We start from the raw sequence: 26,786 nt of genomic DNA, 5'->3' as shown, positions 1-26,786 counted from the left end.
GAGTGAACTCCGGGAGTTGGTGATGGACAGGGAGGCCTGGCGTGCTGCAGTCCTTGGGGTCGCAGAGTCAGACACGACTGAGGGACTGAATTGAACTGAACTGAACAACAACAATGTTAATACCATTCAAGATATATCACTGACTGAAAAACTATGGTCCTGTTTTTTAATAAGTATATTTGTTGAATAAAAATATTTAAAAATTTTAAGTATAAGTAGCTAAATTGAAAAAGACCAAAATTTATTATCTACATAGAATAAAAGACTGAAAAATATAGTCAGTGGTTATCTTTGAATTGGTGGGATTGTAGATGATTTTCATTTTGTTATATTTGCTAGTTTTTCCTGAATTTTCTATAGTGACCATGTATTGTTTTGATAATAAATAAAACTTGTCTTAGAGTTAAATCTTGAGGAAACAGGCCAGACTCCTTGGAGTCGATTTCCTTAAGGATATCCTTTCCTTTGTCAAAGAACAGGGACATTTTAGCAGTGAGCAGAAAAAAGCTTATAACTTCTTTTCTGCTTATATAAGTAATAACATGCTTATTAAAGAAAATTCAGAAAATACAAAAAGTATGAGGAAGGAAATGCCTCATCAACCAGAGGACACAAACATTTCATACAGCTCCTTCTGATTTTTCCCCTAGGTTATGTGTATATCTCTAAATACTAGATTTTTTTCACTTAACATTAAAAAAAAAAAACCAAAAACTTCCCTGCCTTAAAGCATGGACATTTAAAACCATAGTAAATATCTGTCTTTCATCAAGGTAATAATACACTGGGCACTTACAACATGCAGAATGCTTCATGGCCAAATAGTAGCTATGTGCTTGGTTTCAAGAGTTTGTTACAGTCACGGCGATAATACTGGACTCTTCTGGACTGCGTCAAATCATGAGATGGCAGGCACATACTGCTTCCCTCTGAACTAGGCTTAAATTGCAAGACTTCTTCACGTTTCCTATTTATGTGAATTATTTGAATGCTTACCATCCAGCCCTTTGTTTTCTAGAAAGCAAGCTCCTTGAGGAATGGCAAGGACTTTGTTCCGCCAGACCCCTAGTGCGTAGGATAGTGCCCGACACACAGTAGGTGCTCGCTAAATGTTTGTTTAATGAATGTCCAACTTTGCCTTTAGAGGTAGACTGACTGTTGTGCCCTAAATTAGTACGACAGACCACAAATAAAATTGACTCAGTGCATACGTCACATAAAAGTTTTTATAAAGAACAGTGCATTTGATGTGACTAGTATTCTTACTTGCTGACTCTAGTAAGCAAGAAATGGACAAAAAAAGAAATGGACATTTTCAGCAAATTATTCCTCATGCTTGACCATACTTAATACATTAATACAAGCCAGGGATTGTTCGAAGCACAGTTCATATCATGCTTAATTCTCAAAAGAACCCATTAAGAATATAGGTATTATTATTATTCTAATTTACAAGTGAGGGAGCTTGAATCTGAGAGATTAAATTCTTAGTAAGCTATTAATAATAATTTTAAAGGTGAAATGCAATCCAGATTGGACCAATTTCAAAAGCACACGTTCTACCACAATTCTCTATTGTCTCCATATTTTAAAATCAGCAGTGTTTATGCACTGGCTCAGCAGATATCCACTGAGTGCCCATTAAATGCCTGACACCGTTCTAGGCACTTGAGGGTCCAAGAAGTGAACAAAACAGACCAAGTCTCTGCTCTCATGGCACTTTCTGGTGGTGAGGCAATAGATAAACTAATATAATATGCGTTGTTAGGTGGTGATAGTGATATAAAAAAGTAAGTTAGGGAAGGGCAGTGGGAGGAGGCCAGACTGAGATGAAATCTGAAGGTTTAAATCTGAAGGAAGGAAGGGAGGTCTCACCAAGCAGAGCTGAGCACAGATGTGAAGGAGACGCGGCCGGCCGTGCAGCCTGGGCCCGAGGCCATCAGCGTCTCCAGGCTGGCCTGCCTTTCGCTCTCAGTTCTCTGGGGCCGGAAGTGTGTCCAGCCACCTGATTTCTGAGTCTCAAGTTTGCAGATCTAATCAAGGGAATCACTATGGGACTATTTTTTTTTTTTTTTGGCCTAGCGTACATTACAGTAAGCCAGAAATCACCAATCTGTGGAGTTTCTCTCAGCAGAAAGTTGTGATTTCTTCCAAGCACTTTCCCACTTCAGACTACTGAAGCTCTGTGTGATCCGATGACGCCTAACCATCCCAGCCTTGTCTTCTTGTGAAGGAGAAAGAGCAGTGGTCTGTTCATGACTTCAGAGCAGCAGTTCCCCAGATGACTCTTTCATGGCATACGCTTTCCTCACAAATTCTTTACAGGTAGAACTATTTAAGCCCCAGAAGAATATAAAAGAGGAGTGTTGGGCTCAACATAAAATCTCTTAATCAATTTACTCTGTGCATTCACACAATAAAGAAATATTACACAAACAAAAAAGAGTGTTGTACTCTGAATAAATAGTGAAAGAGGAATGAACAATACACACTGGTGCCTATCTCTGGGAAGAAAAAGTCTCATTTTTTGCATTGGTTACTGTGGATGAATTTGAATGCTTTCCTGTTACTTACATTTTTCCAAGCATAGACTCATACCAGCTGTAGAGTTTTATAGCTGTTCTTTAGGTACTGCTGTCCCAGCATTTCTCTGTTGGCCGTCAAATCCTCTTTCCTCACCTATGTGTTTTAGGAATTTTTGTGCTGTGTTGCATTGCATCAGGATATGCGAATTTGCTAAAACGTTTCTGTTGTCGTCCCTAGGACTTGGAAGAATTCTGCTTCCGGTTTTGCATAAACCATTTGACTGTAGTAACACAGACTTCAGGCTTCGCAGAAATGGACCATGATCTCTTGAAGAACTTTATCAGCAAAGCAAGCAGAGTTGGAGCCTTTAAAAACTGACCCTCACCTGCAGGAAAGAATTTCTAGTGTTTCCACTCTCCGTGCAACAGCCAGAGAATAACTTCTCCTTAATAGTGTTGATGATGAGCTACATTTGGGCTGAAAATGTTCTGTCAAAACAAGGGGATGGTGGTGAGTCTTCCCCACCTTCTGAAATCCAGTCTACAAGAGAAGGCATTAAGTGCTCTGTTCAGATGGGACTAAGCTCAAGGGGAAAAAATTGAAATGTCTTACTATATTTACCATTTCCTCTTACGAGTCACTTAAGTTGGAGACTTTTGGTACAGGGCTCTAAGTGCATGCTATTCTGGCCAAATTTCCATATTCAACAAGCTGGTGCCACACGGACAAGCGTGACCAGGAACGCTGGCACTGGCACTTTCAGCATCCAGCGCGCTGCCTTGCGTATAGTAGGCACTCAGCTTATTATCAAGTTTAATCATGCCTGAACAGCGTTTTATTTATGGGACACTGGATGAAGGAATAACTTAGGCAAAACAGATTTAAAACAACTGAGGTTCCTATTTTTATGGTACATTTTTCTGAGGAATAGTGGCTAATTTAGAGCGTTAATTAGAATTCACAAAAGGCCTTGGCAATTAAATTGTTGAAGACCCAAGGGCTAATTGTAATTCTGTGTTTTACTCTGAGTCCTTAATTTCTCGTATGAAATTATTGAGTATGAAATACTATCTTTGAGTGAGTGTGATTCCTGGGCTCATTTGCCTTACGTAATTGCATAATGTCCTTTTACTTTTGTGTTAAGAGATTTGCCTCTGTAAGTAAAAATGGTTTTCTCTTGTAGTTGACTTTTATGTCACCACAAAACAGGTCTTTTAACTTGGCACAGTGTGATTATAAAAGTAGCAGCCAAAAAGGAACTAATACTTACATTTCATGGGCAGCACTAGCAAGAAGGAGGTAAATTTATACTTTTTAGACCAAGTTACCCAACTGCGAATGAGAAACTGAAACAGGATGTAGGCTGTAGCGTCAGGCTCCTAACGTGTATTTCACAATATGATACCATGTGAAGAAACCTCTTTTGGAGTTAGAAACCTTGTTCTGATGCTGAACTGTTTGATAATAAAGTGCTCATTTGTAGGTAACAGAACAAATGCGTGTGTTTTTTAATTCATCAGAAGCAGCAAGATTCTACCAGCCTTATGTCTCTTAGATACACACAAGATTGTTTCACATAAGCTAATTTTTTAAAGCAGTCACTCAGATAAGGCATCATAGCAAAGCCTACCCTAAAACATAGATGACTTCTAAACAGTTTAATTACTATTCATCCACTTACCTATGAGTGAATGGTCTTTACTGGTGAGGTCACTCGAATCCTTGTTTGTTTTTATTTATGTTTTCACAGACCTGGTCTGGTAGAGGCCAAGGAGTCCGGGTGTCTCTAATTAAGGCAGAATCCCATTTTTGGAACTATACAGTATGGGTTATTTTAAAATAGCCTCACTCCATGTGTCTGAATGTTCTGGTAGGTTTACTGTTCTCTCCAGCAAAGAAACATTGAGGCTTGGGTGTTACCAGTCAGCTTCAGTTCTCACAGTCAGATGTCCACAGGCTTCACTCACTTCCGACTTCGCCTTACCCTGCTATGCTTGCTGTCACTGACCAAAAGCCTTTATGTTTTACAATGTCTTCCCGAACCTTCTCTTCCTCTTTCTTGCCCTTTTTGGACAGTCTTCTAAGTTCCTCAGGGCCTTTTTCTTTTATGAACCCATTTCATGGAAACATGGGACCACCCAGAGAGAAAAAAAGGTAAGTTTATTTAGGGATGAAAAATAGATTACCCTTCATGAGGCTCCATAGTGGGTCACCACTCTGCCAGAGTACATGTTAGTAAGAAGGGGTGGATGGAGTTCTAGCTAGATTTCCTCCAGAGAGGGAGAGACTATGATTTGTTTCCATATACTTGGAAAACATACCTTCTGTGCCACCACCCCCCGCCCCCCACATATGGACTTCTAGATGCTAGAACTACAGTAGCGGGTAAGACCAGTCAGGTTGATCCCAGGATGGGTAAACAAGCAATAGGCAAGCTGAGTAAGGTCATTCCTGATGGTGGTGATGCTGTTACACTTTCAAAGGAGAGTGGCACAGTACAGAGGAAGGATTTTTAGCTTGGGTGTCAAGGAAAACCTCTGAGCTGAGAACCCTGAAAGATAAGAAACAAGCTAAACAAAATTGTGGGGGAAGATCACTCATGGACAGAAGGAACAGCAAATGTGAAAGCCCACGGCAGGGACGGGCTTGGCATCACAAGACAAAAAGGCCAGTGTGGGCAAAGCAGAGTGGGCATGAGGAGGAGGCAGTGACCCCCATTGTGAGTGCCCCTAGGAGAGGAGCGCAGCCAGTCCATTTACACTTTATTTAATTTAAATTTATTTTAACTGGAGGCTAATTACAATATTGTATTGGTTTTGCCATACATCAACATGAATCCGCCATGGGTGTACATGTGTTCCCCATCCTGAACCCCCTCCCACCTCCCTCCCTGTACCACCCCTCTGGGTCATCCCAGTGCACCAGCCCCAAGCATCCTGTATCCTGCATCAAACCTGGACTGGCAATTCATTTCACACATGATATTATACAGGTTTCAATGCCATTCTCCCAAATCATCCCACCCTCGCCCTCTCCCAGAGTCAAAAAGACTGTTCTATACATCTGTGTCTCTTTTGCTGTCTCGCATACAGGGTTATCGTTACCATCTTTCTAAATTCCATATATATGCGTTAGTATACTCTATTGGTGTTTTTCTTTCTGGCTTACTTCACTCTGTATAATAGGCTCCAGTTTCATCCACCTCATTAGAACTGATTCAAATGAATTCTTTTTAATGGCTGAGTAATACTCCATTGTGTATATGTACCACAGCTTTCTTATCCATTCATCTGCTGATGGACATCTAGGTTGCTTCCATGTCCTGGCTATTATAAACAGTGCTGCGATGAACATTGGGGTACACGTGTCTCTTTCCCTTCTGGTTTCCTCAGTGTGTATGCCCAGCAGTGGGATTGCTGGGTCATAAGGCAGTTCTATTTCCAGTTTTTTAAGGAATCTCCACACTGTTCTCCATAGTGGCTGTACTAGTTTGCATTCCCACCAACAGTGTAAGAGGGTTCCCTTTTCTCCACACCCTCTCCAGCATTTATTGCGTGTAGACTTTTGGATTGCAGCCATTCTGACTGGCGTGAAATGGTACCTCATAGTGGTTTTGATTTGCATTTCTCTGATAATGAGTGATGTTGAGCATCTTTTCATGTGTGTGTTAGCCATCTGTATGTCTTCTTTGGAGAAATGTCTGTTTAGTTCTTTGGCCCATTTTTTGATTGGGTCATTTATTTTTCTGGAATTGAGCTGCAGGAGTTGCTTGTATATTTTTTGACATTAGTTTTTGTCAGTTGCTTCATTTGCTAGTATTTTCTCACTTTAAAAGGATCACTTTCACTCTTCAAGGAGTAGAAAGGTGAGGAGGGAGGCAGAGACCAGTTAGAAGTCTCTAAGAGTGGTCCAGACATGAGCTATCAGAAGACAAGTTTTTATCTTGAGCAAGTATGTGTTTAGTAAAATGGGGAAAAACCAGGGTAGAAACAAGGTGTTTTTGTTTGTTTGATTTTGGTTTACATTTTGAGAAGCTGGGTGGGGTAGGAATTGAGTTCTTTTGGCGGTGAGAACTCTGACTTCTATGAAGAGGTCAGGGCTGGAGAAATAAATTTGGGATTCATCAGCATACAAAGCCCATCAAATGCTAAGAATGGACGAGCTACTAGGAGAGAATTTAGATACAGAAGAGACTGTTACTGCACTTAATACAAAGACCACATTGGACCACTGAGACTCTTAACTAATTTATTGAAAAATAGACAGACTATTGTTAATTGTAGAAAATAGTAATGTAGCAATTTCAAATGTACAGTTTTAACCAATACAAAAAGCAATAAAGCAGTATCTGAAGTCTTATGTAAGAAATCTCAATACACGATCTCTGAAGTTCCTTAAATTCTGACACTAATTCTAACATGAACTTATTAGCAAAAGACCCAGTAATGTGGTAAGCCCTTGACCTAAAAGCTAACTGATTTGTATGATATTCATGCAAAAATGAATGAGGAAGTGAGATAAAGCTTTCTAGTGCCTGTGTTACCAAGATAACTGTCAAAAAATAAAATTGCAACTTAATTGAGCACAAAATAAAATTTTGCTTTCTAACAAATAAGACCAGATTTCTTTTTAAAAAGAACTCTCAGTTTAAACAAAGTAATTTTCTAAAAGCTAGTAGATGCTACCTTAAATACCACCTATTTTAAATTATACCATCTCTAAATAAGTTAATCACACAAGATAGTTTAAATTACACCTTTAGGTGTCGGGGGAGGGGGAAAGCGCCTCTTTTTCTACTGTAGCTATTTTATTTGAAGCTTCTGCACAAAATCAGAGAGAGAAACATTAATGCCTAACCCAAAGACCTTTCATCACCCGCACTGTGGCCTAGAAATAATGTGGCTTTGAAGGTGCCAGTGTAAGACCATGCTGAAGTTAAAAAAAAAAGACAACTGCTAGTTCCAAAGATACATGGGAGACATGTACCATTCCAGGGAAAAAAAAAAAAAAAAGCCCTCTTCCCAAAGGAGAGGAGAATCATTGGTGAGATGCAATTAGGAAACTCTAAGAAAAAAAACTAAAAAAAAAAAAAGCTCCTATAGTTAACAGTCTGTTTGTAGAGTAAAATTACTTTGTATCTTGATTCTTTGGGACCCAGAAACATCAGAAAGTGTCCTTGGGATGTACTGGATCCGGATCCTCGACAGCAAAGCTCTAGTTGAACACTTTATTTTCCAAGTACTAGACAGGTACTTAATGAATTCAGTGATCTGAATGGTATAAAAACCAAAAGTACTATTAATAACTCTTTATTTTTAAAGCATGAGTTGGATAAAGAAAAGGATCAATAAACTCTTACAAGTCCTGAGGTATGAAACCTATATCAGTAGTATGACAGTATCTCAGGTTTATACTTTTGTTTTCTGTTTGCATTTTAAAACTAAAATTTATAAAACAAACACACAGTACACCCATTTAGTTTCCATTAGTAAACTAAACTCTAATGTGTAAAAAAATCATTTTCTCCTAAGTTTCTAGCATCTGTTTTAGCGCAAGAGTTCAGGGTCATTTGGGTGAATGGGGGCAGTCAGCCAAATTGCATTTGGAAGACAAGACGCATTTTCTAAGGGTATTCATGTTAAATTAAAAAAATAAATATAAATTAATAAAAATAACAGCAAACATCACATACGTGCCACAAGAGAAGACAAAGTACTCGGATAGGCACAGGTTGTGAGACTCACTCCTGGGGGATCCTGCCACCATTTGTAAAGCAGAACAATTATTAAGTAAGACCCCTACGTATCAACGAGTTCCATTCCAAGAGCACGTTCTTAAGTCCAATTTGTTCATAAGTCCAACAAAGTTAGCCTAGGTACCCAACAAACACATTGGCTATATAGTACTGTACTATAGTAGGCTTATAATACTTTTCACACAAATAATACATTAAAAAAACACAAAAATAAAACATTTTCAGTCTTACAGTACAGTACCTTGAAAACTACAGTAGTACAGTACAACAGCTGGCACACAGGCTGGCACTGAGTGAACAGCAAGAAGAGTTACTGATGGTGAAGGGACAGGAGGAGGGAGACGGCAGAGCTGAAGGGTCGTCAGCAACAGGAGACGGAAGGCAAGCTGCAACTTCATGCCTGATATTGACGGCACAAGTTCTGGTTCCTCGCTGGATTCAATTGTTCACATCTTTGAAAGTTCACATCTTGAAGGTTTGTACATAGGGGCCTTACTGTACTTTGGAAATAGAAACATCTGGTACAGCTTTTTCAATGGCAGGATCGACATAAGATTTGATCGACAGACACAAGATTTTCAATCTTGTACAAAAACAATGCATGTTCTAGTGAGTACAATGTTGCCAGTGGCTTAGGAATCCCCTGCACAAATACTCAACTGTGCTATCCACAAAAAGATATGTATTATCTTCTTCACTAACTGTGGCTGTAAACAGAACCTGGGAGAGCCCTACAATCGGATCTGTAGGAGACAAAGACAATGAAGCCGGACGTGTGTAGGGTGCCCGCCAAGGTCGTGGGGTCCTCACTTGTCTTCCCTGTTTGAGGTATCCACGCTCTCATTCATTTTCTGCTTTTGCATTCGTGTTCGAGTAGATGCTAAAAAAAGGATGAAGAAATGTGAACAGCACTGATGGTGTGGGGTAAGTTGGCAAAGGGCTACTCTATTTGTTATGCTCACACCAAACTGATGGAGCCCAGAACCTCACAAGCTGTGCTTTCCAATTTTTAAAATCATATACCCCTATCAGCCAGCTTTCTCCCAAAATATGTACCATTAAAGTATGTATGTATTTATGTATATGTGTATAAATTATAAAACACATATACCCCAAGCATTAAAAATCAATGAGATAAAGATAAATAAGCATTCTAATATTGTCTTATGTATCTCCACAAGGTGATCTTACACACACTCAAGTGTGCCCAACTTTGTAGACCACTGCTCTAGAGGTGATGTGGTTAAGTCTGGCATCTAAGCAAAGCAGAATCCTGGGCTGGTCCAGAATCTGCTGGAGTGAGTGTTATTCTTCATGAAGTTCAGAATTCCCTTGTGTTTGGAGATGCACGCAAGTACTGCAAACACATCAGCTCACAGCTGGTTTATTATTTTTTTTAATTTAATTAATTTGGCTGCACTGGGTCTGTTGCTGCGAGGGCTTTCTGCAGCTGCGGTGAGCAGGGACTACTCTAGCTGCAGCGCGCAGGCTTCTCACTGCGGTGGCCCCCGTGTGGCCGAGCACAGGCTCTAGGTGCCTGGGCTGCTAGTTGCGGTGCGCGGTCTCTAGAGCACGGGCTCAGCAGTTGCGGGGCACGGGCTTCCTTGCTCCTCACCATGTGGGATCTTCTCAGACCAGGGATCACACTTATGTCCCCTGCACTGGCTGGCAGACTCTCAACGGCCAGAACACCAGGGAAGTCCAGCTTACAGCTTATTTAATTTGGATGTGGACATTTTAAAATACATTATTAATTACAACATAGACAAAAACAGAAAGCTTCTTTTAAATTATTTCAAAATTCTTAACTTGATTTTAGAGGTGGGCAAGAGTTCTTTATAAATAAGCACAAAGAACATTCACACTTGGTAACGAACAGAAAGAGTGACTCTGTCTCCTCTTCTGGTCCTTCCACTCTGAGCAGTCCAGCACTGTGTGATGGCCTGTTTTTGAGGAAAGCTGAGGAGCGACCTGGAGAATTCCTTACCCTTATGGATTAAAACTCCTGCCACTTCTCCTCCAGTGTCTAGCTGTATGAAGGCCCTGGACTTCAGTCTGGCAGAGGGAATTCACAGTCATTGCTAAGCGTGTCAGTGTGAAATGGACTGACTACAGCAACTGAGCTCCTCTCTAGGAAAATACACATATTTTTACATCTTTCTACTCCTTTTAAAATGCATATTTGTGGGCTCCAAAAGGCTTCCACATATTTTTAAGGCCTGATTTTGGTTATAAGCTTCATGTCTATTTTCATGCACTGGGGAAGAAAAGCTACAAAAACAGTAGTATATTAATTCATGTAAAATCCAAAAAGATTAATTTATAAGCAAAGAACTTAAACTTTTGTTACATTTAGTTTCAATAGTATCTTCAAATAATATACATAGAAAAATGGTTTAAAATCAAAAGTAATTTTAAAAACTTTGTATCTCAATGTTAGTATACACAGAGATGTACTGAGAGAAAGCTTCTTTTTAAAAAGTCACATTTTAATTGGTATTGTTCTTATCGATATGTCTTATGACCTAAGGGTGACAGTTATAATTCTTATTATCTCTTGAATATTTGTCTTCTTTCCAAGCCCTGTTTCTATTTCCTGTTAATGGATCTGGCACCAGATTATCAGGAAATGTCACCTTTTCCTGGTGACATTACGTGCCTACCTCTCTAAGACAGTCCAATAACAGTCTGTGCTTCCCTGGTGGCTCAGTAGTCAAGAACCCATCTACCAATGCAGGAGACCCGGGTTCGATCCCTTGGTTGGGAAGATTCCCTGGAGGAGGAAATGGCAACCCACTCCAGGATTCCTGCCTGGAGAAATCCATGGACAGAGGAGCCTAGTAGGCTCAAAGAGTCAGACATGACTTGGCAACTAAACAACAACAAACAATTTATGCACACTGATCTTTTTCCTTTATTTATTTTTTTTAATGTGGACCAATTTTAAAAGTCTTTATTGATTTTGTTATTGTTTCTGTTTTACGTTTTGGTTTTTTGGCTGTGAGGCATGTGGGGTCTTAGCTTCCACACCCCCTGCACTGGAAGGTGCCTTCTCAATCACAGGACCACCAGGGCAGTCCCCTGACCTTGTTCTTAATGTGCTGTCCATCTGACTCTACTAGGGTTAATCTTTCACAATCTCTGATTAGTTTAGGAGAGAATTCCATTTGCCTTAACATTCCAATGGAAACAGTGACAGACTTTATTTTTTGGGGCTCCAAAATCACTGCAGATGGTGGCTGCAGCCATGAAATTAAAAGACACTTGCTCCTTGGAAGAAAAGTGATGACCAATCTAGATAGCATATTAAAAAGCAGAGACATTACTTTGCCAACAAAGGTCCGTCTAGTCAAAGCTATGGTTTTTCCAGTAGTCACGTATGGATGTGAGAGTTGGACCATAAAGAAAGCTGAGTGCCAAAGAATTTATGCTTTTGAACTGTAGTGTTGGAGAAGACTATTGAGAGTCCCTTGGACTGCAAGGAGATCCAACCAGTCCATCCTAAAGGAAATCAGTCCTGAATATTCACTGGAAGGATGGATGCTGAAGCTGAAACTGCAATACTTTGGCCACCTGATGTGAAGAACTGATTCACTGGGAAAGACCCTGATGCTGGGAAAGATTGAAGGTGGGAGGAGAAGGGGACGACAGAGGATGAGATGGTTGGATGGCATCACCGACTTGATGGACATGAGTTTGAGCAAGCTTCGGGAGTTGGTGCTGGACAGGGAAGCCTGGTGTGCTGCAGTCCATGGGGTCACAAAGAGTCAGACACGACTGAGTGACTGAACTGAACTAACATTCCAAACTGACATCAGTCTAACTTGGAAAATGATTTAGTATTCTTTATCAAAATTCTGATTTCTAGTAATGGAAAACTTTTGTTTGAAATCCAGTTCTAAAACTTGCAAATTAGGAAAATTCGGTAATAGCAGAATAAAAGATTATTCTTTAAGTAAGGGTGATGGTATTTATATATGCTAAGTTTCTAACACTCTCCCTATATCCAGCACTCAGAGAGTTCCTCATTATAGTTCTGCTATCCCAAAATATTTTCCAGCCACAGCCATCCGTAATGAAGATGTGGTTTCACTTCTTGGTCTTCCTGCTGCACAGTAGATGTTCGGATGGATGAAGATGACCTGAACTTTGCATCATACATTTAATCCACAGATACTTGTAAATAACATATTGTTGACTGAATTATATTTTAAATGCATAAAAGTCTGCTATTCTATCAATTTATCCTTATAATGAAAAGGCTTTTTGCAATGTAAACAATTGTTCATTTATTTACTTACTCAAATAAGTACTTACTCATTTCTGCCAGTTTCTGTTGAAATTTGGATTCCCCTGGGAGATGTTTACTGCAGATTTAAAAATTCAACATATTTCATATGTATATGTATAAATGAAAAACTCAAATTTCCAAAAACTTTGGCAATTTCAATGACTATTTATGCTCTTACTTTAGTAAATAGCTTTTATTGTCAAAGGATTATAAATCAAACATCTAAAATACAAATGTCATAAATTTATGAGCCTAGATATTTTATCCGTGGTTCTTATAAAGTAGGGTAGCGTTTTTCAAGAGTGAGCATTTTAAAATCTAATGTTAATCAAAACTAACAAAATTCTATCCATGGCATTGTAAAGCCTGATTAGATTTGTAAACATCTGATATTTTCAATGAATTTCAGTAGATTTACGTGGTGCTTTTTTAACTTTGGGATGCAGTCACATCTTTTATTTTGAGCAAGCCTCATAATTTCCAAAATATTATTGGCATGAGAGAGACTGGCAGAAGCCAGGAGCAGAGCGGCCACTCTGGGTTCTCCCGACAACCAGCTCAGCTCCTGAGACACGTGCTAGCACTGTCCCTACCTTCCATCTGCTTCATCGGATCCTTCGATGTCAAAGCGCAGTTTTTTCAGTGGTTTAGGAGGATTGCTTCCTTCAGCACTTCTTTTGAGCACGCGGTCACTGTTACATACCATTTGATTTATTTTCTGGAACTTCTCTGAAGTCTACAAATTATGGAATTCTTTATTTTAGATCATTTTGTAGTTAGCAACCCCAAATTGTAGGTTTGAGGTGGGTCAAAAATCAGGCAAAGGTAATATCTGCATTTAACTTCCTGCTTTTTTGGACCAAACGGGAGATACGAAAAATGTTAAAATCAGACTAACCGCACCTAACTCTGTCCCAATAAATACCTGCTCTTCTCACACCCTCCTGTGTCTTCCCAACAACTCTGACTACTACTTCAAAAGTCCTGGTTCCTCATTTTCAGAACTTACTCAATCACAAAACCAGGGCTATTTCTCAGAAGCATGCAAAGCTGGAAGAGCTTTCTGGAACCTTTTTTTTTTTTTTTTAAGCACAGCATAACTGGAGCAAATGTTACAAGAATTCAATAAGAGGTGTCTAGTGAAGAATAATTTTGGACTCACTTTATGAATATCATGCTGACAAGTCACACAGCTTATAAATTTGAAATCATCACTGATGTAGTATTTGTTGATATTCCTAACTCTTAAAGGTTTAAAATAAAATATTAAATATCTGAAAAAATCAAAGTATTTGAGTCCTTCCAAGTACTATTAGAGATAATTTGATTTATATATCTCCTGAGGAAGAATCCTTTCACAGTAAAGAAAACTTTGGTAAAAAGTGCTGAAGAGGGCACAATACCTTATTTTATCCAAAGGACAAACACATGGAAAAACTGTGTCTTATCTATTTCAGAACGAGACTGAGGTGATTATCTCAGTGATGTGTATTAACATGCTTATTTGGATTCTAGCATGAAATCAGACTTTCCAATAGAAGTTAAATCTGATTTGACTGATTTGACACTGAGGATTAGCTTTGCTAATTATGCAAAGCTAATTTTCATTAGCTAATTTACCAAAAATTAAATGAACTAAGTTTCTAAAAATTAAATGCAAAACCAGATTTTGATGGAAAATATATTTAGAGGGCATGTATAATATGATAGAAATGAAATTCTGTACACCTATTAAATGGATTTCCAGTTATCAGCTTTAAAATATGGAAGTATGTATAACATTCTTTCAGCTCTTTCAGAGTTTATGGCAAGCAAAACAGTTTGAAGACCACTACTCTATACTTGACTTCCCTGGTGGCTCAGATGGTAAAGCATCTGCCTACAATGCAGGAGACCTGGGTTTGATCCCTGGGTCACGAAGATCGCCTGGAGAAGGAAATGGCAACCCACTCCAGTACTCTTGCCTGGAAAATCCCAAGTCAGACACAACTGAGCGACTTCACTTTCTTTCTTTCCACTCTATACTTAATCTGGATCCAATCCTATTTATGTGGTCCACATCGCCTTTGTGAAGCCTGACAGCTGTAGCCTGTGTTTAGCTAAATGTCATCGCATTTACTATTTTGTAACACACATGTTAATATTTGGTCTCATAGTATACAACATGTATCTCTCTCTAGTTATTTCATTGGAGGGGCAGTGTGTAGGCAGAGGCTAGAATGGCCTTCAATAATTGTCTCCTTGAATGTGGGGCTGGACATAGTGTTGTCCTGCTTCTGACAAAATAATGCAGCAAAAGTGATGGCAAGTCACTTCCAATATGACAAAAAGACTGACTTCAATTTTGCTTATCTCCCTCTTCCCTTCCCCTCCTCTCTGTTGTGAGAAGCCACTCGAGGGAGAAACCCGGGTGTCAAGGAACTGATGTTGGCTTGAGCCAACAGCCATCGAGGATCAGCCAACAACCATACGAGTGAGTCTAAGTGAGAAAGGTGGTCCTCCAGGTGAACCTGGAGATAACTGCAGATCCAGCTGACATGCTGACTGCAGCCTCGTACAGACAGACCCTGGACCCGCTGAGCCAGGCCTGCTCAATGACCCACAAGGAATGAGATTAAAAAAGGTTTAAGTGCCTAAGTCTGGGGGTGGTTTGTTACGCAGCAATAATTAACAAACATAGGTGGGAGTGGTGGGGTGAAACATTCAGTATGCTCACTGAATATGGACTGTGAATTACTGACCGTAAGGAAAGGCCAGCTAAAGTAGTGGGCTCCCAGACTAGAATAACCATTTCCAAGCTTAACTTCCCCCTGGATTCCACTGCAACAAAGACCACCACATAGCCTGTCACTTACACTGGGGCATGTAACCAATTCCTAATCAATTTACCAGGGAAGAATATCCTAGAAGTTGGAGAAGAAGGAAAAGCAAAAGTGTATATATGTACAGAAAGAGACCAGTAGGCACTGGCTGGTGACAAGTGGGCGTGGTGACTACATTTTGGAGTATTTTAAATCATACTCCCAATTAGTGAAATTCAAAGCTGTTTTCTAAAACATTCCTTTGAGACTGTATAATGCACATATATATTTGTATGTATATACATTAATGTATACACACATATAAGCTCAAAGATGTTTAGAAAGCAGTTTTGAAATACACCAATTATAAATATGATTTAAAATTAGACCTGATTTGAAAATAAATCTGATATATATCTTCTAAATTTTATGCAACATGCTTGAATAAGGTACTTGAATAGTAGCATTTATAAATTCAATTACAGAAAATTTCAAATTCTTTTTTAATTATGGTATCATGCTATAGTAATTCACAGAAAAAATACTCACCCCAAATGATTCACCGATTGATACTAAGATTCTGTCAAGTTAATATAAAATACAAATTAGTAATGCAAATCATATATAGCTATGCAGAGATGAACATACACAAGTTATTCTGAACTCACAGGAAGACCAAATCAAAGGTTTCTTCTACCCCTAGAACCACTGACGAATTATACTCACTAAAGGCTAATTTTGGTAGTGCTAGTCTAGTTACACAATAAGCTCGTTCCTTAGATTTTTAAAGCAAGAACTGCATGTCTACAAGAATATATTTTGCCATTGCTCACAAGGAAAGAGGGTAAAAGAAAATTTTAAGTTTACTCATACTTAATTCTTCATAAATCAATGAGTAAGGAAACAATTCAAATTCATTTCACATTTTCTCATTAAAAATTCAAGTTGTACGACCCAGAGGGATGGTGTGGGGAGGGAGGAGGGAGGAGGGTTCAGGGTGGGGAGCACATGTGTGCCTGTGATGGATTCATTTTGATGTTTGGTGAAACTAATACAATTGTGTAAAGTTTAAAAATTAAAATACAATTAAAAAAAAATTCAAGTTGTATTTGTAAAACTGTATAAGTGATAACCTGAGTTCTGTTTAGGAACTACACTGATATATGGTAAAGGCTATTTAACATGTGGGCTTCCCAGGCGTCTCAGTGACCAAGAATCCGTCTGCCAGTGCAGGAGACGCGGGTTCGATCCCTGGGTTGGGAAGATCTTCTGGAGAAGGAAAGGGCAATCCACTATAGTATACTTGTCTGGGAAATCCCATGGACAGAGGAGCCTGGTGAGCTACAGTCCACGGAGTCACAAAACAGTCAGACATGACTTAGCAACTAAAGCAACATTTAACACATATCCTCGAATCAGAAATCTCTTTTAGTTTGTCCCTGTTTGAATCATATAATTTATGCACTTGATAATAAAGCTGAAGAACAACATTAGCCTGATATGACAAAGATTTGATCATATGCACATGGAATCAATAGATATACGGATTTTATTGTTCTCCAATTCTTTGATAAGTAGCCATAGTTCTATATGATTTACCAAAATATGGTGAATACGGAGAGTGTTAAGATGCTCTCTTAATAGCTGATCAGGATTTTCAGAATGTGACTTTTTTGCTAAACAATTCCAACCCAGAAGTGAATTAACTAAGATCAGCAAGGAGCTATCATTATCAGCATAATATGGGTTAATTATCATCATTAGAAATTTACCTACGTATACATTTTCCTGTAGCAATGTATAAATTAGACATGGTGTGCACCTCAGCAGCTTAGAATGTAAATTGTAGATATTAGTACATAGATACTCAACCATAAAAACACCAAATATATAGAAAATAACACAGGGGCACACGAGAGCATTGATATCATTTGCCAGTTATTTTCTACTTTTTCTTTTACTGTACAGTTTGAAATTTTTATGAGTGTGCATTGCTTATATAAGTAAACACACTACACTTATGTTTTCATAGGATTACTATATCCCCTTCTCCTTGTCTGTTTTTCTTGCCCATTAAGTGCAACTATATGGGCTAACAATTTCTGAGATGAGACTACATTAACTTTACTAATTAATCTGCCTCCACTATTCAAATAAAGTCCGTTTCAAATAGCCCATGATAGCATATAATAAGTCAGCTGAAGTACCTCAAAGCCAGAGAGCACCCAGTGTTGAATGCAGAAGATAACATAATGATTTGTAGGTGCACAGAGCCTTTCATCTAAGAATTTAAAACAGCTTCACACTCATCATTTACCTGAGCCACAGCAACCTTCTGAAGCAGAGACCTGCCAAGGTAATACAAGGAGGCCGCGGGCAGAAGTAGGGATGGGCTTCTAAAGACTTCATTTACCATCATCTACATTTACTCAGTCATCTACATTTTCATAAGCAAGATGAACAGATGCACAGAAAGAGTTCACAGGACATTCAATAAATTCTAGAATAAAAATTCTTAACAAAACGAACCTACTTTGTTTAGCAGGGTAGCTACTTAAAAAACTCTGAGAGTGATCTGAAACTTAGGATCAAACTAGTACTCAGATTGTTTACAAAAGACCCAAGAAGCCAGGAAAGTTGATGACTAAATTTGCAAACTCATCTAAGTAAACAGATGATCTCACCCCCAAAACCCCCGATTTTTATTTTTTATCATATCACTTACTATAAATTAGGAAATTAGGGACTAGCTTGTAGTAAATGAAGAAAGCTTTATGGTTTTATGCTTGGATTAAAAAAAAACAAACCCTCTCATTCTTTACCGCTTTCCTAAAAAGAAAACACAAACCTTGATCTTGGAGTCATTTTTGTTGGTGTCGGCAGACCTTCTGAAATTTTATATGGATTCTTTAGGGGTGATATATAGATGTTCCCCCCAGGAATCCGTAAAGGTGAACTAGAAAACTTGTAAGGACTTCGAGGAATGTGAGGAATCGGTGACAAGGTAGGGGGCTACAGCAAAAACAAAAGCAGGAGGTTACTTAACACTTTAGTGAGATCCACTGCTTTATAAGCAGATTTGCCCAAATAAAGGATGCCTTCAACATACCCTGGTGGAAGCGTACTGCAAAATATTTGTTTTCAGTCTCTGCATGAAGACCGAATTATAGAATACGATAATGGAATCATACTCCTCTTCTCTGATCAAAACACGTTTGAATGTCTGAGGAAGAAGAGCAAAAATACTTGTTAAATGAATTTGGGAATTTATCTCTTTAGAGTTTCTATTCTAATAGTTCATGATACTTTTTAACAGTAAAAAGACACATTATTTTATAGGAAAAAACAATCTAAAGAAGCCATTTTAGGCTTGGGTTATAGCTATTCCACTGGAAGTGAAAAGTCAAACATATATACTGTATGTGTTTTATATATATATATAAAAGTTTATTACAAATGTTCTGCTTACTGGCACAATACAGTGTTGCCTATTTATTTTATAATATGAATTTGAATATTAAATTGTTAGCTTCCCAATTACATTTTAACTACAAATAATTAATAATATGAAAATAAAAAGTAGATATGTAAATTTATACAAATCAGTCAGAACATATGGTACAATTAATGACTAAAGTTATCCATATTATAGATATGGATATATTTTGAAAATTCTTATCATGGAAAATTACCTACCTCCTGAACAGCATGAGGAAGATCTTTGTATGCTGTGACAATGATTTTGAATTTAAGGTCTATATTCTTCACTTTGCATATGCCATACATAGAACACATCATAATCTAGTAAATAAATGTGATACAAAAACAGGGTTTTGTTACACGGTTGTGCTCAGAGAACGAGATGGTTAGATGGCATCACTGACTCAATGGATATGATGAGTTTGAGTGAACTCTGGGAGTTGGTGATGGACAGGGAGGCCTGGCGTGCTGCAGTCCATGGGGTCGCAAAGAGTCAGATACGACTGAGCGACTGAACTGAACTGTGCTCTAAAACACACTGCTATCTTTTAGTTAAAAAAAAAAAAAAAAAAAGGAAATTTAATCTCCTACAGAATTATCTTTTCCTATCCTGAGTTCATTTGGCACTGTTTTAGATCAACTATTCTTATGTCTCATGCTTTTTCCACACTAAATGAATTCTAGTTTACAACAACACAGAAAACGCCTATGATAAAGTTTCTTCAGTGGTTTCTGCAACAAGAACTTTCATGTCATTAAATAAGTAAATACTGAAATATTCTCAAACTCTAAAGTTCTCATTTGTAAAAAATACAGCAAAAATATAAAGGGTAGCCAGTAAGCAAATATATGTTAACTAAATTGATGCAGCTTCTCATTTGAATCCAAACTTTTCTTAAGAAATCAGTACATAGCTAACAAGTAAGCAGGAGAAGAGAAGTGCATAATTTCCTTACCTGGTCCAAATGCCTGTCTCTCATGAGTTCATACTCATTTTGCAGTGTGTGCTGGAAAAGGGTCCAGATGATATGCTCTAGTTCTGGGTGGTCAGACAGAAGGCGTGCACACAGGGTGTTCAGTCGAAGATATGCTAGTCGATACACTGGAAAAATAAGGGGAATTAATCATATTTACTCTTAATTTTGTATCACAGGTAGATATTTTCAAAATATTAAACTGTTATAACGAAATGCTGTTAAATAGCATTTAACATTAACTTCATTTCTCCCACTATTTTCCTTATGATTTCTAGTCTTAGGATTGTCCTACATACATAGAAGGCAAAACAATACTTTGCTGAAAATACTATTCAGCAAAAATAATTATTTTGCTGAATTATTATAGCACAAAGTTGAGGCAGAGGTGAAAATTAGAGGAAGAAAGATCCTAAGATATTGTGAAATTAGACAACCCAAATACAGTTTGTTTCAGTTTCACTGGTAATCATGCATTACAGATGTTGAATATTCTATCAATATTCAAGAGAGTAATTATTTTTAAAAACAAGAGAATTTCCAAACTCCCTTAATTTTTTCAATCCTGAAAACAAAAAACAAATAGTGTATTTTTCTATAAAAATGCTAGACTTGTAGATTACTTAAATGGTAATATGACTGTGATATTAAACATATTGAGCGAGTTTATCTAAAAATACTACTGGCACACAGGTTGGAGAAAAGTAATCCACAAAATTGAATTTTCCTCCATCTGGTTTAATGCACCTGTCAAAGACTTGCATAAAGTAATCAGAATTTTTTAGTTAATAATTTATCCCACTGGTCTTCAACTTTGGCTTACCTCATACTTGCACTGCGGACTTGTTAAAACAAGGATTTTTTCCTCATCCTACTAGAGTCTCTGATTGAGTAGTTCTAGCACTGGGGCTTAAACAAAAATTCTCCTTTCTGCAACTTATCAAGTGAGGTGGATTCTGCTGGTTGGGGACCACACTTTGGAACCACTGCTCTAATTTAAGGACTTATAACACGCCTATAAAGCTCAGTATATTCACTTTATTCAAGTCAGAAAGAAGATTTATCACAGAGGAATCTGGCCTTCTACTTTTCTTCTAAGAGTTTCAAGTGGGTGTGCCCTTGTGTGTACATGCACCGACACCCAAATGACCTCCCCACCCCGTCACACACACAATCAGAAAATGCTGTACAACCTGGTCACCAGGAAAGGCATCTGCATTAGGCCACAGCCCATCGTATAATCTCAACTTACACACCTCAACAGAAGAAGTAATGTTAGGGGCAAATATTTCCAAGCATAAATTTGAAAGCGTAACAGTAAGCAGCAAGAATAACAACATCTGACACTTTTTGAGTGCTTACTATGTGCTAGACACTCTTGGGAGCATTTTATGTATTCATTCATTTAATTATCTCAAAACCCAAATAAGGTAGGTTATTATTATTTCCATCTTACGGATGAGGAAACTGAGGCATAGAGCTTTTAAAGTGACTTGCCCAAAGTCATACCTAGTAAGCCGAAGAGCCAAGATTTGAATCCAATCAGCCTCGTTCCAGAGTCCACGCTCATGAAAGTAATCATCTACTAACCTTTTTTGTAGAAGAGTGAAAGGGAGGTAGATTTCAATGGCTTCTGAGTCTGGAAGGCTGAGGTTGCTTGTGCCTCTGAATTTGGAGTAGAATTTACACGTGGAGTTGGCCCTTTTTTCTTTGGGGATCTTACAGGAGAAAGATACCTAGATATATTCAAAGTAAAAGTCTTCATGTGAAGTTTTCTCAGAATCTCTCTCTTTCACAGATACACAAACACACACAGCTGTACACATGCATCCAAACACATTTTGTCTATTTAATCTACTGTTTTACACCAAAGTCCTATTTAAATACAAGTTGGAAAAGAGAGCTTAAGAGGAAAAGCTTAAGGCTTGTTATCAAAAGCTTGTTATCAAAGGCTTGTTGTTATCATTTCTAACCCTATTTTCATAAACGGCCTTTCCTAGAAATTACTGCCTTATTGAAAAAATAGCTATATATGTTTATATGTTCAATTTTAATAATTAAAGTGAAATTGAGATAATAAAAATGACTCCAGCTTAAAAGAACAAGCCATTGATATTAAAATATCAATTTCTCTGATTCTTCTCTTAAAAATGTTTCACTGATAACTACGGTTCATTTACATAAGACTGAAGTTACATACACATACATCTTCCTAAATTATATAGTACAGAATTATATGAATTAATATTCAGGTAACATTAACAAGGCAGGTTTACACCCATATACTAGACATGTAAGGCATAAATCGAGACGGAGATATGAGTACATATGAACTCTCAGTTTCTGACCTATCACTGCTCTGTGTTGCCCTTTATTTCAGGGGACAGTCCAGGTCTACCTTCTGTTTTAGTATCAGACAGTAAAAAAATCCACCTGCAGTGTGGGAGACCTGGGTTCGACTCCTGGGTTGGGAAGATACCCTGGAGAAGGGCATGGCAACCCACTCCAGTATTCTTGCCTGGAGAACCCCATGGACAGAGGAGTCTGGCAGGCTACAGTCCATGGGGTCGCAAAAAGTCAGACATGACTGAGTGACTCAGTACAGCTGAGAAATAATTCTGAGCAGGAAGTAGGATTTGTACCTTACTATGGATGTTTCTACTACATGTAATACATTAACTAGAACACTAGAAAAAGGGAACCAGTATCATGATTTTATAAGTACCAGGGTCTAATCTATCACCCTTGAATTTCCCTTCAATTTACTAGCAATACTGTAGACTGACTTAACTTGGGTAGAAGTTAGTCTCCCTCGAAATCCAGGTGAAAATATTACCTGCTGGATAATAGGTAATAACTATAACCTAATCAGGATAATACTTACTTCACTTCCTGAATCTCAGACTTAAGAAGGCCAAAGTGGAGCTCTTCATTTCTCCATGTTTCCAATCTCAAGAAATGGCTCCGTATTACAACCAGTTTTTTAAGTCAAAAACTTAGGAGATATTTTAAATTTTTTCCTTTTCCCAATCTTCAAACTCAATGGAAAAGAAAGTTCTCCCTCTAGAAACATACCCCAGATATCTTCCATTTCTTTGTATCTCTACTGACATATCTTAGACCAACTCATTTATTTACATCTCTCATTTGGGCTACTGAAATTGTCTCCAAACTGGGTCTTTCTATTTTCTTCCTTGCCCTGTTCTTTTCTCTCCTCCTACCCCGTCTGTACTTCAAATGGCAGCCAAAAAGTGGCCCTTTAAAAATACAAATTATAGCAAGCTGCCCCTCTGCTTAAAACCTTAATGTTTTCCCACAGCTTTTTAAAATCTGAACTCCTCTCTGTGAGTCTCCTCTCTGATGAGACTCTACAAGATCTAGCCGCAGTCTGCCTTTCCAGCCTCATCTTGCATTGCTCTCCTCTTGTTTGCTTTGGGATTTCTTTCTGTTCCTAAGACCAGGTAAGTGTGATCACCCAGGGACACTGCACTCACTGTTTGCTCTGCCTGGAATGCATACCATACAGATTTTGGCAGGCCAGCATCTGTTTGTTCTTGAAGTCTCAGGTCAAACATCATTTCAATAGAGAAAGCTTCCCTAAACATTCTATCACTTTCTCAGCTCCTCTCTTTCACATCATTCTGTGTTTTTCCATTACAGAACTTATTACACTCTAAGATCACCTTACATATTAGTTTCCTTGTTCACTGTTCCTTGCCTTTCTTCGGAATGTAAGCTCTGTGAAGGGAAGGACCTAATCCATCTTACTTGCCTTTGTATTCCCAGTGCCTAAAACGCTTCCTGGCACCCAACAGTCAACTGCTTATTGAATTAAAGAAAAAGATAAGGCTTGACATATTTATATTAACGTATGACCTAGCAAGCTAAGTTATACATGAAGGCAGAGGTTCCACACACTAGAAATACTCTGGATACAAATTAGCATGGAAATGGCACCTCTGGAAAACAGCCCCTGCACTCATCACAGAGCTTTGTAATGTCAATTCTTACACAGAACAACAGAAACATAACATTACACACATTCCTGTGAAAGGCAATGTAGCTGGAATGTTTCAGAGCATGGGCTTTGGGGTCAGACCGCTTGGATCTGATTTCTGTTGGCTTTGGGTAAGTTACCTTATTTCTCTAATTCCTTTTTCATAGATAATGAAGGCTGCTACAGTGTCTATTGCCTTACAGGGCTGTTTGGTAATTCTCCAGCACTGAGTGGGCCCTCAATAAAGGTTAGTGATTGCATTCTTCTTCTAGCATGTCATCAGGCACTCATCAACCATTTTAGTCTTCTGTTTGCACTGCATACTCCCTATGCCCATCCCATGGTGGTTTTAGTCGCTCAGTTGTGTCCAACTGTTTGCGACCCCATGGACTGTAGCCACCAGACTCCTCTGTCCATGGGGTTTCCCAGACACGAATACTGGAGTGGGCTGCCAGTTCCTTCTGCAGGGGATCTTCCCAGCCCATCCTATGCTGCATTACAAAGGCACTGAGCTGCACTTGTGAAAAATGTTTCCTGCTCTCCCGGCTGTTGTACTTTGAGGTTCATGCTCTTTCTGTCTCCTCCGTCCTCTCCCTTCTCTCTGGTTTCCATGTTGAAATCCTGGTCTACATCTGAGGACTATCTAAATTGTCATCCCTGCATGAAAACTGTCCTCATGACACTAAACTGGAGTGATTTCAGTAGCACTCTGTACCTCTGTATATGACCTTTATTTGGGTCTTGTATCTTATATTCCTGATTCTTGAAAGCAGGAACGTCTTATGCAAAATTCTATTCCCTGCAGCTTTTGCATAACAGCTTGTATCACACTATGCTCAGAATCCTTTTGTGAGCTGGATGGACAACAGATTTCACTCACATATCTGCTGCAGTGTGATTATTCTGGAGAGGAAGGTTGAGAGTACAGGCAGGTTCAAAGTGATCAACTGGTCCTTCTCGGTCCTTTGCTTGTTTAATAAGATCAAATAAAGGTGAATCCTACATGAAACAAGATGACATTAAAATAACACTGGTAAGCGTGACCTTCTTATATATGTATCAAAATCATAATGTTTGACATAGTGAGCATTATTAATATAGTCGTAATTGACAACGGCAATTCTGAAGTCAGAATAAGGTTCTTGTTTCCATTTTGAAAATGATTGCCAATTTTTGTACTATGCACAAAATAAATTAGGAATATGTATAACTTAAAATGCTTATATTAGAAAAGAAATTAAAAGTTAGAGAAAGAGATACAGAAAAGACCCAAAGAAAGTAGAAGGAAGAAAATAATAGAGATATGAGCAGGAGTTAATGAAACTGAAAACAAAGATAAAATACACGGTCTGATAGACAAAGCTAATAACTGCTTCTTTGAAAGAACTAATAAAATTAAACAAACCTCCAATCATACTGAGAAAGGAAGAGACAGATAAATAATATTAGGAACAAAAATGGGGCCACCATTACAAAGATCAGAAAGATAATAGGGGACAGTTATAAATAATTTTATGTCAATAAACTGGAAAATGTAGACCAAGTGGAAAATTCCACAAAAATAAAAATTAACAGAACTCAATAAGAAATAAACCTCAATAATCCTATAAAATATTAAAGAATTTGAAACGGTAATTAAAAATCTACCCACAAAGAAACGGCAACCCACTCCGGTACCCTTGCCTGGAAAATCCCATAGATGGAGGAGCCCGGTAGGCTACAGTCCATGGGGTCGCAAAGAGTCGGACACGACTGAGCGACTTCACTTCACTTCACTTCCATAAAGAAAACATTCAAGTACCTCTGGTTTTACCAGTAAATTCTACCAAACATTCAAGGAATAGATAATTCCACTTTTACTTCAACTCTTCTGAGGATGGAAAAAGTAAGAACATTCTCTGATTTTTGAGGCTAGTACAACACTGATACTAAAAACTGTCAAGGATATTACAAAAAGAAAAACTATAGCCCATTCTCACTCATAAACAGAGATATAAAAATTCTAAAATTAGCAATCCAAATCAGCAGTGTTAAAAACAGAGTATGTCATTTACCAAGATGAGTTTATCCAGGTTGCAAGATTAGTTCAATGTTAGAAAATCTATAATGCAATTCACCTTACTAATAAATCTAAGGGGAAAAATATTGTCAAAATCAATGCAGAAAAAGCTCTCATTTTAAACCCCATTTATTATGTTAAAAAAGAAGAAAAGTTTTAATAAATCAGGAACAGAAGGGCACTCCTAATTTGATAAATGACATCTACAAATAAACAAAAAACCCACAGCAAACATCATGTGTAATGGTGAAACATTAAAAGCATTCCCCTTAAAAAATTGGAGGTAAGAGAAGGATGTCCCATTATCAGGCTTTCTATTCAGTATTATACTTGAGGTTCCAGTCAGTTCAAAAGATAAAGAAAAGAAATTAAAGATCAAAAGACCAGGAAGGAAAAAAGAACAAAAATACCATTATTCACAAATGATTTATGTCAATAAGGTGGCTCAGTGGTAAAGAATCTGCCTGCCACTGCAGGAGATGCGGGTTCAATCCCTGGGCCAGGAAGATCCCCTGGAGGAGGAAACGGCAACCCACTCTAGTGTTCTTGCCTGGAGAATCCCATGGACAGAGGAACCTGGCAGGCTACAGTCCATGGGGTCAGGAAAGAGTTGGATACAACAAAGAAAACTCAAAAGGATCTACAGAGAAATTATTAGAATGAAAGAGATTAGCAAGGTCTCAGTACTGCTATAAAACCAATACAAAATATATTTCCATATATCAAGCAAGAAGTTTAAAACGCATAATTTAAAAATCATTTATAAAAATGTAAGACCAGAAGTAAGAGCCATTAAAATAACTGATTCAAAAATTGTAACTTTTTGGAGGTGACACCTTGCAAGACCATAAAACCTGGGGACATACTTATTTCACTCTTTTAGTGCTTGAACTAAGAAAGAAA

The 26,786-nt window shown here is 38.1% G+C and overlaps 2 protein-coding genes across 14 annotated transcripts in view; one reads left to right on the top strand and one right to left on the bottom strand.

Moving 5' to 3' along the window:
* RCBTB2 (RCC1 and BTB domain containing protein 2) overlaps positions 1-4,033 on the top strand; it is a 43,484-nt gene extending 39,451 nt beyond the window's left edge. For all 11 annotated transcript variants that reach the window (XM_070380312.1, XM_070380308.1, XM_070380307.1 and 8 more), the window contains one exon: positions 2,764-4,033. In XM_070380312.1, the coding sequence (XP_070236413.1) occupies positions 2,764-2,904 (141 nt within the window). In that variant the 3' untranslated portion in view covers positions 2,905-4,033. The remainder of the gene's footprint in view (positions 1-2,763) is intronic.
* Positions 4,034-6,757: 2,724 nt separating this feature from the next.
* Positions 6,758-26,786, bottom strand: part of RB1 (RB transcriptional corepressor 1) — a 120,489-nt gene continuing 100,460 nt past the window's right edge. Inside the window, exons 18-27 of one of the 3 annotated variants that reach the window (XM_070380301.1) lie at positions 24,705-24,823; positions 21,418-21,563; positions 19,810-19,955; positions 19,070-19,174; positions 18,483-18,596; positions 18,222-18,385; positions 15,923-15,953; positions 13,166-13,308; positions 12,599-12,648; positions 6,758-9,192 (exon numbers count right to left, since the gene is read on the bottom strand). In XM_070380301.1, the coding sequence (XP_070236402.1) occupies positions 9,122-9,192; positions 12,599-12,648; positions 13,166-13,308; positions 15,923-15,953; positions 18,222-18,385; positions 18,483-18,596; positions 19,070-19,174; positions 19,810-19,955; positions 21,418-21,563; positions 24,705-24,823 (1,089 nt within the window). In that variant the 3' untranslated portion in view covers positions 6,758-9,121. Of the gene's footprint in view, positions 9,193-12,598; positions 12,649-13,165; positions 13,309-15,922; positions 15,954-18,221; positions 18,386-18,482; positions 18,597-19,069; positions 19,175-19,809; positions 19,958-21,417; positions 21,564-24,704; positions 24,824-26,786 lie in introns of those variants that run through there. The other 2 variants (XM_070380298.1, XM_070380300.1) reach the window with 2 other exon arrangements.

This window comes from Bos mutus, chromosome 12 (assembly GCF_027580195.1).
Source record: "Bos mutus isolate GX-2022 chromosome 12, NWIPB_WYAK_1.1, whole genome shotgun sequence".
Classification (NCBI taxonomy): Eukaryota; Metazoa; Chordata; class Mammalia; order Artiodactyla; family Bovidae; genus Bos; species Bos mutus.
This window is presented reverse-complemented; position numbering and strand designations above follow the sequence as displayed.